The 10685-nt window shown below is 42.9% G+C and overlaps 1 protein-coding gene across 8 annotated transcripts in view; it reads right to left on the minus strand.

The window, feature by feature from the left end:
• Positions 1-772: 772 nt before the first annotated feature.
• EXD2 (exonuclease 3'-5' domain containing 2) overlaps positions 773-10685 on the minus strand; it is a 36116-nt gene continuing 26203 nt past the window's right edge. For all 8 annotated transcript variants that reach the window (XM_041716665.2, XM_030274466.4, XM_030274459.4 and 5 more), the window contains one exon: positions 773-2564. In XM_041716665.2, the coding sequence (XP_041572599.2) occupies positions 2465-2564 (100 nt within the window). In that variant the 3' untranslated portion in view covers positions 773-2464. The remainder of the gene's footprint in view (positions 2565-10685) is intronic.

Genomic DNA, 10685 nt, shown 5'->3' on the forward strand with positions numbered 1-10685 from the left:
CTGCCTTCTCCTGCTTTTCCAAGCATGCTGCTTCCCTTTTCCACTGCAGCCATTCATTTTCTTGGGTGTTGTCCCCTCACCCTGCTAGCACACCCTATAAGCTGCCATGCAAGCACTGTTGCCTCTCAAGGGGTGCTGTGTAGGGAAGTCTCAGACACCAGCAGAGTGGTCTGTAGGCAAGCCTCAGCAGAGCCCCAGGCAGAAGCCAGGTCAAGAGGTCTTTCTCCTAGGAGCAGTTGTTTCTGCTCGCCTCTCCCTGCAGGAATCAGCAGTAGAAAACAGGGTCTTTTCTGCAGAATGTGTTTTCTGCAGAAACACATTCAGAGTGCTGGGCAGGGAAGGTCTGCTCTAGCCCATAATCACAGTAAAGGGCCCAGAAAAGCTGTGTTACCCACCCTCTGAGCTGGTGGCAGAGGAGCTCACCATGCCAGCAGATCCAGTTCAGAACAGACAAACCAGATTTGCAGAGGTCTTTTATTTATGTTGCCTAAGCTTTGGGACCTATTTGAGCAGAAGAGTTTAGGAGGTGGTTGGGGCACTAGAGCTAGATGACCTGAAGGAGACGGGACCTTCAACACCGCTCCAGCAGAAAAAGCATGTACTTACACAGCACCAAGCTTCCACGTGCTTTTAAAGTAATGCAGCAATGTTTCATCTCCAGGGCCCAGATACCCACTGTAGGATTACTAGCTTGCAGGTCTGAGGTATTGGTACTGAAGGTTCCATTTTCTGCAGACAGAACTTGAAATTATTTAATCTTTGACCACCAAACTTTGCTCCAGAATCCCACATTTATTTTAAAACACAGCACACCTCTAACCTTATATTCTACAGGGATCTCTGACAATATAAATAGTTCCATTCAGGTATAGCTATACTGTAAGCTGCAGTGCTACATGCAGATATTAGCACCAGCCCATCAGAGAAAAGAATACCAGAAGCAGTCTGGCATGGAGATCTGTACACCACACAACTGGCAAAGTAGACATACAATGAACATTAACAATGATAATAAATACTTCTGTGATGATCATTGCAAAAGCATCAACTAATTCAATAAATGTCTTCAGAGAAATTACCTGAGAAACATAATATAATAAACTAAACAAATCAAGACTATTCAAACCGCACAGCAGAATTATGGGATCTTATCACCACATTTGTTCTTTTTCAGTTCCATCATAGAGATGTTAAATCTTTTCTTATGTGACAAACTTTGTACAGTAGAAATCTCGTGACAACCTTGGTGTCTGATTTTTAGCATAAACATAAACTAAGTATTTGGCGAATAAAAAAGATACAGAACGAGAGGAGTAATATAATCAACTACAAGGAGAATTTTGTGTGGGGTTTGAGAACTTTATTTTTTTTATAAACACCAAGGCCCTAACCAGCATCACCTTCAATGAAAAGAGATCTAATGCCATGAATATTAAAAAAAGGCGCTCTTGAGAAGCCAGTTTTGTCTTTGGCTGGCAGATTAGGTCACATCACCTAGGACAACACACATGGTGTTTCAAATTGCCCAGATAAAATTGAGATGATAGTTATTGCAGGGGGAAAGACAAGCATCATCCAGATTTGTCCTCAGAAAAATGAATTGTGGCTGCTTTATAGTTATGGCGAGATAGTGCATGTTTTTGCAGCCATCTGACTTAAAACATGGCTCAGCTTTCAACTATGAAACATCTGGAGAACACCAAAAGGTTTTTTCTCAGCACTACTGATCTGAGAAATCAGGTCTGCTATATTTGTGGCCTCCAGGCAAGGAAGTGCCATCTGAAACATGAACATAAGGTCTGTCTGGGCTCTGGAAACTGTCTGAGTAAATTCATCCAGAGTTTAGTAAAGAACATTTGAAGAAAATTAGCATTAGAGTTCAAGGGCTGAAGCAGTCATGCTCCAGAGAGAAACAAGAGTAGCATGTTATGATGATGAGGTGGGATGAGAAGACTTGCTCAGAGAAAGGCAGCTCTGCTTACCCACAGCCAGCCAGCCAGCCAGGAGCTGAGCTCCACCTTGCATCTAGGGAAGAACACCCCCAGTTCAGGGACTTTTCAGGGATTTTTCACAAAAGATCACTCTTCAGAGAGCTCCTCCTGCATGGGCAAAGCAGGGTGTAAAGGAGGCGAGACATCTCAGGATGGTTTTCTCTGAACTTGCTGTCACCCAGTGACTCCTTCCTCTGGCCCACCCCTAGGCTGGACACTCACCCTCCCTGGTGAAGCTCCTGATCTTTTTCCAAGCAGGGGCAGTGGTCTGCTTCCAAGTCAGGAAGAGATTGGTAGGAGTGGGTGAAAGCAATTGAAGGGAGACAACTCACAGCTCATACCTGATTTCAATTCAAGAAAAAGAGGGACAAGGGAAAATATTTGTTTCAATGGGGAGAAAGAGCTGAAGTTCTTGCCCCGTAATGGATGAAAGGCACCTCTGACAATGTGACCATGACATCTCACCATGCTCTTCATCCAGATCCAGATATTACCCCATAAAACCTCTGAGAGATGTTCACCCATACTGTGATGCCAAGATGACAGTGTGTGCCATCATCCTCCACCACACAGCTGTTGAAAAGAAAAAGAAAAATGTTATCTTGATGACTCATCTACACTGACCAAATTTCTACACTGCCTGAAGTACTCTCCTTGTCTGAAAAAGCTCTCTTACACTGGTCAGAGGGCATGAGTGAGCATGTGGGCTTCTGAAAATCCATATTGCTATCCTATATCACCCTCCACATCCCTGGCCTCAGACACCACTGGGGAACCACAAGGTGCACCAAAAGTCCAAAAGCTTGTCTTGATCATGCCCTGCCTAGAGCTAGACACTGTTCAAGTAGTCTCCAGCCCTCTACTGCTGCAGGCACCATAAAAAGGCCAGTCACATAAATTACTCCCCTAGGAGTGCCTCAATTTATCCTGATGCCTAATCAGAATAGGTACAGATGGTAGATGCCAATTAGTTCTCCATTTAACAGAAGATAAGGTGTCTAGGGTGTCATATATGCTGACCAGGACAGAAATGTCTTCTGGGCCCTTGTTTCCAGCCAGCATGTAAACAAGACCCAAGTTAAGACAAATAACACAGAGTTAACTGGGAACCAGGATTTCAGTTGCTTTAAACTGTACAATTAAACATTGTCTTAAGTCCTGTTAAGATCACTGTAATCTTAACATGCTTTCATGAGCACGTTTTTTAAACAAAAATGAAAGCATAGAAAAGACTTCACAATAAGCTGTAATTGGCAGTTTGTTGCACTTGTGCTCTTCAAGTATGAAGAGAAAAAAAATCTGCTAAAAGGCTAACAGTGGCAAGATGAATCTGCTTTGACAGTGTGTAACAGCCAGGAAAGCCTTCAGAGTGTTTGGCTGGGATTCAGGATGGGAGATGGTGCCATTAATCCCCTCTAAGCCAGGTAACCCACCTTGTCTAGCACCACAAGACAAGGTGGGCCTTAGTGAGGAGTGGAGTTATGGTAGAATTAGGCAGGAGTGATCAACCAGAAAAATGCTCAAAGTTCATATAACCTTTTAAAAGTGTAGAAACAGAATACATATTCAAGTAGTAATAACTATTAATACAACTTATTAACTTGAAGATCCACTTAGAATCAACCTGATTCATTTTATGAGCCTGATACAAATTTTTGCTCTCCCTCCTACCTACTTTTCTTATCTCCTTTTTTTACCCCAAGTCATTTGCTTCACTTCCTTGCTGCATCTTTTCTAGGACATAGATTTATTTCTCACCTTCATGGTAAAGCACAGAGCACTTTTCTGGTGCTCAGAATTAATTAACAATAAAATTTTTTTATTACAATCTGAGGACAATTTGCTCTCCTTTACTGGCATCCCATCACAGCCCTGACTGTGACTTGAACTACAATTTAATCCTCATAGAAATTCAAAGCTTTTACAGCTCAGGGTAGCTACCAGGTTAGTGCTTGTAACAGTCCTCTTGGCTGCAAAGGAGAAGCAGTTTGAAATGCTCGTCTGGCAAAACGATGAAACTCCTGTCTTCCACTACAGAGGAATTTCACGTGAAAACACAACAATCTGGGAAATAACCTGTGAAAAATATCCAACCCAGTTTCTCACACATCCCATAAAAGGAGCTTGCACCCTGCACAGCAGAATGGGTTTGAATAGAGTGCAATGAGAAATGTTGAGCTTTCCTAAAAATCACAACAATATATTTATTTTTGAAGCTCTATCACTGAAAATAGCTTGAATAATTAATGGAAAAGTTTCCAAAACATTCCAGCCCTGGCACTAAGCATGAGAAACTCCAGGCTGAAGGGAGGCCAGAAATAGGAGTCATGGATCAGTCAACTCCAGAGGCACTGCAATGCTATTTCAGTGAGCCTGATGCCATAATCTGCCTGCTGGGATCCAGGTCCATCTCCAGCTTGAACCCAGAATGTGTAAAAAAGCTAGGAAAGGGGTTGGAGTTCAGAGGACATCAGGCATCCCTGTAATGTCAGAAGCACAGTCCAGGTAAATATTTATAACTTTCTACCTTTCCATCTGTGTTCTGTTGGAATATCTTTACTTCCAGGGGGTGGGTGAAGGAGACTTCAAGGATGGAAAGAGTATTTATTGAAATGACAGCTTCGGTGGAATTGCAGCCATTAAGACCTGCTGATCTGCATCAGACCAGCAAGCAGCTATGTCAGCTTGGAAGGCTTCACAGGGCAGCACACAGACAACTCTCTCAGTATCTCACCACTTCTGGTTGAAGAATAAGGTACGCAGTCTGTGCCTTGCAGCATTCCTCTCTATAAACAGCAATCCAGGTATTGCTAAGCTTCCACAAGCATGCTGCTAAATTCTTTAGAAGCTCATGCAGAAATGAAGCTGGTGTCCTTTTCCTGACTTTAGAAAATACTTATTTAAATATTCACATTTTCGGAGAAATATTTTTATCCTCCCCTAAAGGTAAATGCTTTAGATGTGCTGAATAAAATGACCCCCACCACTTTGGCATAGAAGGGGGGATGGGAATTATGAAGTAAAAATTTTTCCTCTTTAAAAAATTACCCCTTAATTTATCTTGTAATTATCTTCAGTACCTGAATGCATGGTTTGGCAATGAAGAACTGTTACAGTGGAGCACAGCAGCCAAAAAAAGGAGTGGGAAATGGCAGAAAAATGCTTAAGGCACTGTGAATGGTAGTGGTACTCTGATTTGAACACTCACATGTCTGCAGAAACCCTCAGCACATCATTGCAGCATTTTCAGATGCAGAGATATGTCATGACACCCATATACAGGTGAGCACATGTGTTCCACACCCTTAGATTTGTTTCAAGTCTAACTCAAGCTTGCAGCAGATACCACTTTCTCTGGTGCTGGCTGAAGACGAGGAAAATATCTCCCACAGGAGCCAAGAACCACTGCAAGCCTAACCATTTCTGTTTGAAGGTCACAGCAAGAGCTAAGAAATGTGCCATATCTAGCAAACAAATAACTAATTCCTTTACAAATGTGTCCACTGCATCATACCTTTCCCCACAGACAGAGGATGAAAAGGGCTCTGTGCAACAATTATATCCATATCGCTTAATGGCATACTGAGGTATACTTAAAGGTTATTTTACTGTAGTAAAATCTATACAGACAAAAATAACCATATCAGTAGGTCCAAGCTTTAAAGCCCCATGTACAGCACATGCAGTCGCAGCCTGCCAACAGTTATGCTACCGTGCATAAGTGTCATACTGGTCTTTCCTGCTTCATTGCCTGGCTTTGTTTCTGCTCCAAGCAGCCAGCTCAGCCAGGCAGGCAGGATTTGTCTGAACTCCAGCACAGAGCAAGCTCGGACTCCACCATCACAGCACTTCATGGGCTCTTACATGCCATGTCCCTGCCTCAGCTGGGCAGCATCAGCCTCTGTACCTGTGTCTCTAGAGATGGGAGGCAGCTGTTCTCTCCTTGGCAGCCCCAGGGGCAGCTGAGTGCAGCAGACACAGAGGGAAGGAGGCACCAGGTTCTCTTTATCAACATGTGCAGGGAGGAGCTCAACAGGACAGATGTGACTCATAGGGATGTTTGGCCCCCAACAAACTCTGAAGGATGAGTTTGCTTTGACACCTTTCCAGCCCTCAGAAACTTCTGCAACCTCCCTAAGCAAGGAGAAACAAATGCTCCATGTCTTTCCGTTTCCTTCTGCCTGCCTTATCCTTCTTCATGTTCTTCGTAAGAAAAAAAAATAAAAATCTAAGTGAGAGCGTGATCAAGAGTGAAGGATGAGATGTGCCTTCTGCTTACTAGCAGAAAACTAGCCTTAGATAGAAAACTTAGATATCACAGGTTGAAGGCCCTCTGTGATGCAAGGAAATGGGAAATTAAAGGTCTGAACCAGTAAAGCTAAGAATGTCAAATGGGAATCACAATGAAAAATATCAGTTGGATCTGGAAATTGAAGTCCAGCCTCACAGAGTCTCAGAGAGAGGTGCAAAAAGAAACTGCTCACCAGAGGAGTGACTTTGGAAAAAACTAGGAATTCCTCAGTCAGGTGTCCCATGCATTGCAAGGAAAATCTAGGAGGCTGCTCCTCTCCCAGGCACACTCAGTACAGCATTGTCTGCTTCAGAACAAGTCTGCTGTAAAGAGGAAGGAGTCCAGTTACAAAAGTGAATGAATGTTAGTTGTATGGTAAGGAAGAAGAGGCAGAACAGAAAGTGGATTGCTCTAACTGCAGATAAAACAGAATAAAGTGCCTTGCAAAAACTTGGTGAATATGGGGTCCTGTGGGAGAAGAAAAATAATGACAGATCATCTGCTATCTGGGGTGCAACTAGCACCATATTAATCTAAATCTGAAGTTTTCTAAAATCATCTGCAACAGAAATTATTTGTGATGACATCAGACTATTAGGTCATTGTTCATTCATCATGAGCTGGGGCTCACCCAAATTTCCATCCATAGTTAGACCACCAGTCACTACAGTATAAATAAAAAAACCTGTCATTCATTTTTGGCTCATATGCAGTTCTTTCACTAATAAAACATTGAAATTAGTGATCTGCACTGTCCACGGACTGAACTGAGGCAGACTGTGTATATTCATTTTTTTTTGCTCCCAGTCTGAGCAGAAGTCAATAAATGAGCTATAGTCAGTGCACTGAGATTTGAAGGGTTTGATGGTACTTTTAATTTGATACCTGAACCGAATTTGTAATTTCTTGATCTTAGCCCATGCGTCATGCTTTGGATGTGGATTTATTGAAGTCAAGATTTCACACCTCTGAGCAAGATTCAGAATATAGTTTATGGATGCAAGAGAGGTCAGAAATGGAGAACTGGAACACAAGAGGCACACCTCAAGGAAAGAACTTTCCTCCCATTTCGGAAGACTGATCAGCTGTGGCTCTGAAAATTCTGTTCAGCAGCTTGGTCTTCTCAAAATGTCCCAATCTCACTCTATTTCTCTTCCCCAACCTTCAAATATTCTGCTGCATTTGGGAATAATTTCTTCCAGTCCTGTTACACTGTTTCCAGCTGTACTGCACTTGAGGTGCAATGCCCTAGCACCACCCCACCTGCTGAAGTATGAGCAGCTACTGACGCAGCCCCCTTTTCAAGGACTTGAGGATTTAGAAATAACAAGAACAGACTTCTCCATGGGAGCTGCCTGAAGGAGCAGTGATACATTTCCTACATTCATTGTGTGTGTTTTGGGTATCCTTGATATGAAATTAACAGGGAACAGGAGCAACAGCTGAAATTGTGAGGTCTGCAATGATTGAAGTCAAGAGGTCCATTCCCTGGTACTGCCTCTTATTCTTCTGCTCCTGCTGGCCCCTGGTGATGTGAAACCTTCCACCTCAGATCAGTGACACTCCAGTGCCCAGTTCCCTAGCATGCGCCTTTGCACTGGGCTGCCGTGTCTCAGCAGGAATCCAGGCTGCCAGCAGTGCATAAATGCACATAGCCCGGAGCCTGAGGTGGAGACACACAGATGTAATGCCTTTTAGTCTCTTTTGTCAGAAAAATGTAATTTACTTACTACTACTATTCACTGTTAAAAGAGAGAGGAGCTGTACTTCTGTACTTGTCGATACAAAAGCAATACTGCTTTAGTACACTGATAGCATTAAACCAGCGCAGCTTCCTCAGGATGGAGCCAGCTGCTGGATTCAAGGTGTTTATAGCACGACATTGCCAGAGAAATGAGCTATAAACACCTAACAGGCCTTTGCACCCCCACTTGACAGCATCACATTCAGTCAGATAAACAAAAAGACCATCCAGAAGTCCACCTCCAATCAAAATAATAATTAACGCTATGCGAATGAGATCTGAATTTCTGGCTATCATGACAGAGACAGATGCATGCAGAGGGTCCTCTCCAGATGGTCTGTACTAGCTTAGAAAATAGGTCCCTCGATGCATATCAGTAGGCATTAACAGGCCATAGTCAGTGAAGACCACTGACATTTAAGTACTTCACTGCTGAAGACAGCCATGATGTTCCTCAAGCTGCACAAATGATACCTGTTCCTCTGACTCCTTGCCACTAATGTCCTTCTCCCCAGCTGGCTCATCATCCAGCTACCTTGCAAGTGTCTTGTTCACACAGTGCAGCTGTTGATAGGCAGGCAGCTTCATCAGGGGCAATGAGGACCACAAAAGCAGCTCTAATGCCTTTTTTGTCTCCTTCCTGTTCAATCAGCAGAGCAGCAAGGTTAACACGCATAGAATGAGTTTCTACTTCTCTGCCACACATAGAAATTGGGAAGTCTGTTTACAGGTTTCTGACTATGTTTCCCAACATCCTTTTATGTCACTATCACCACAATTCACTGACAAATACATGAAGAAGAGTGGAGAAGCCCCTTTCTTCCTTATCAAATCAGCACACCTAGAGTGCTGAACTTATGGGGTTAAAACATGCAAAATATCTTGTTACCACCAAAGCTGCCTGAACACCATAATTTCATCCACAGACTCTACGTTTACCATTGCTCTCTGCATCCCCCCATCCTTGAAAGAAACAAACTGTCAGCTAGAGCATAGAATACTTTGAAGTTCACTCCGTGTGAAGACTTGGAAGTTCTTCCTTGTAAAACGTTCTATTAACTAACTGATAGTTCCTCTGTGCAGGAGACTTTCTGAAGCAAACTAAAGCAGGGTTGTATCATCAGGGACTTTCTCCTCCCTCATCAAACCCTAAATGCAGTTCGGGAATTCATGTTGGCAGAAACAGTGCAGTCACTTTAGCTAACATTTTTCAGACAGGCAACTCATTGAGAGTCTACTCACTGCTGGGTATTTAGAGAGGGAAAGGTGAATTTAAATTCTGCTGGCCATACAGCTCAGCCCAGCAAAGCAGGCACTGCCCCATGTCTTGGTGATAGGAGGCTTGTTTAAAAAAAATCTGCCTAGCTGTCCTCAAGATTTGACAGGAACTATCAGTCAGTTTTCACCCTGAAAACATGAAGTATGAAAAATGAATTATCCAGGGAGTTTTACACTAGTGAGTAGCTCACACTACTAACTAGTGTAGCTCAGTGAAACTGTCTTGAACTAACTAGACTTTGGCTTTAGTCCATCACAGCAATTCCTACATGTCCACCCTTGCCCTCATGGATCATACATAATTTTCTTGTAGTGTGCCTAACACACAGCACCCCATAGCTTTTGGAACTCCCTTCAAGTTGATTGTATTTTTCAGGCTTTCCCCTTCATCTTTGTTCAGGATGCAAGTGAGAAAATCATGCTGGCTTTACTTGCATGTTGATTCTAGCATAATTTGTTTCTTTGTACAGCAGATCCATTTAATTTCACGGGGTGGTGGTGAAATCTCCCCAGCAAACTCTCAGTAATTGTAGAGAAAAATAAATCCTTATTTTCTCTGGAGTCAGTGAGGTTACTGACTCCATTGTTTCCCCTAAGTGAAGTTCTGAGATTAAAAAAAATGAGCACATACTTGGGAAGAGAAAGTTTGCTTAGGACTGGAGGTCCATTTTTTTATTTTTTCTCAAGGAAGCAGGGATTTTTTGAAAGCTACTAAGTGGCATTAAAAAAAAAAAATCCTAATTTGGCTTTTGTGTTCTTTTTTAAAGCATTTGACTGGAAGTGCCAAGTGTGGTGTTAACACGTTGTGTGAGGAGCAAAGGGAAGGGAACACGTGCCAAGGTCATCTCCTCAGCAGCAGCCACGGCCAAGCTTCACAGCAGTGATATAACACCTCCCTCTGATACAAGATACCATTTACAGCTACTTTTTAAGAGCTATAAAAATACAGAGCAGGCACATATTAATTAAAGTAGTTCAGAGAGAATCTCTGCGTGTCTGTCTTGGCAGCAGGTGACTGAAGGGCACATAGCACGTAGGGGAGCAGGACATCCATGCATAGAGTTAGCTAAAATACTTTAGATTTTATCACTTCTGGGTTTGTCAGTGGGCAGCACAGATGGTTTGCAGCTGGGGAGCCAGTCAGTGTGCTGCTAAGAGAGCAATGTGACCTGTGTCGAGAAGCAGTGCATACTGTAAGGAAGCTTTTCTTCATGACTAGCACAAATCTCCTTCATTGACATTTAAGACAATAACCTCCTGTCCTAGCTAGACTAGAAAGCACAGCACAAAAATCCCCCTCCTCTTCAGCACAACATGTTTCTTATTTACCTCTTTGTCCCTCCATTTTTTTCTCTAAACAAGACAAACTCGGTTCTTCTAG

Source organism: Taeniopygia guttata, chromosome 5 (assembly GCF_048771995.1).
Source record: "Taeniopygia guttata chromosome 5, bTaeGut7.mat, whole genome shotgun sequence".
Lineage (NCBI taxonomy): Eukaryota > Metazoa > Chordata > Aves > Passeriformes > Estrildidae > Taeniopygia > Taeniopygia guttata.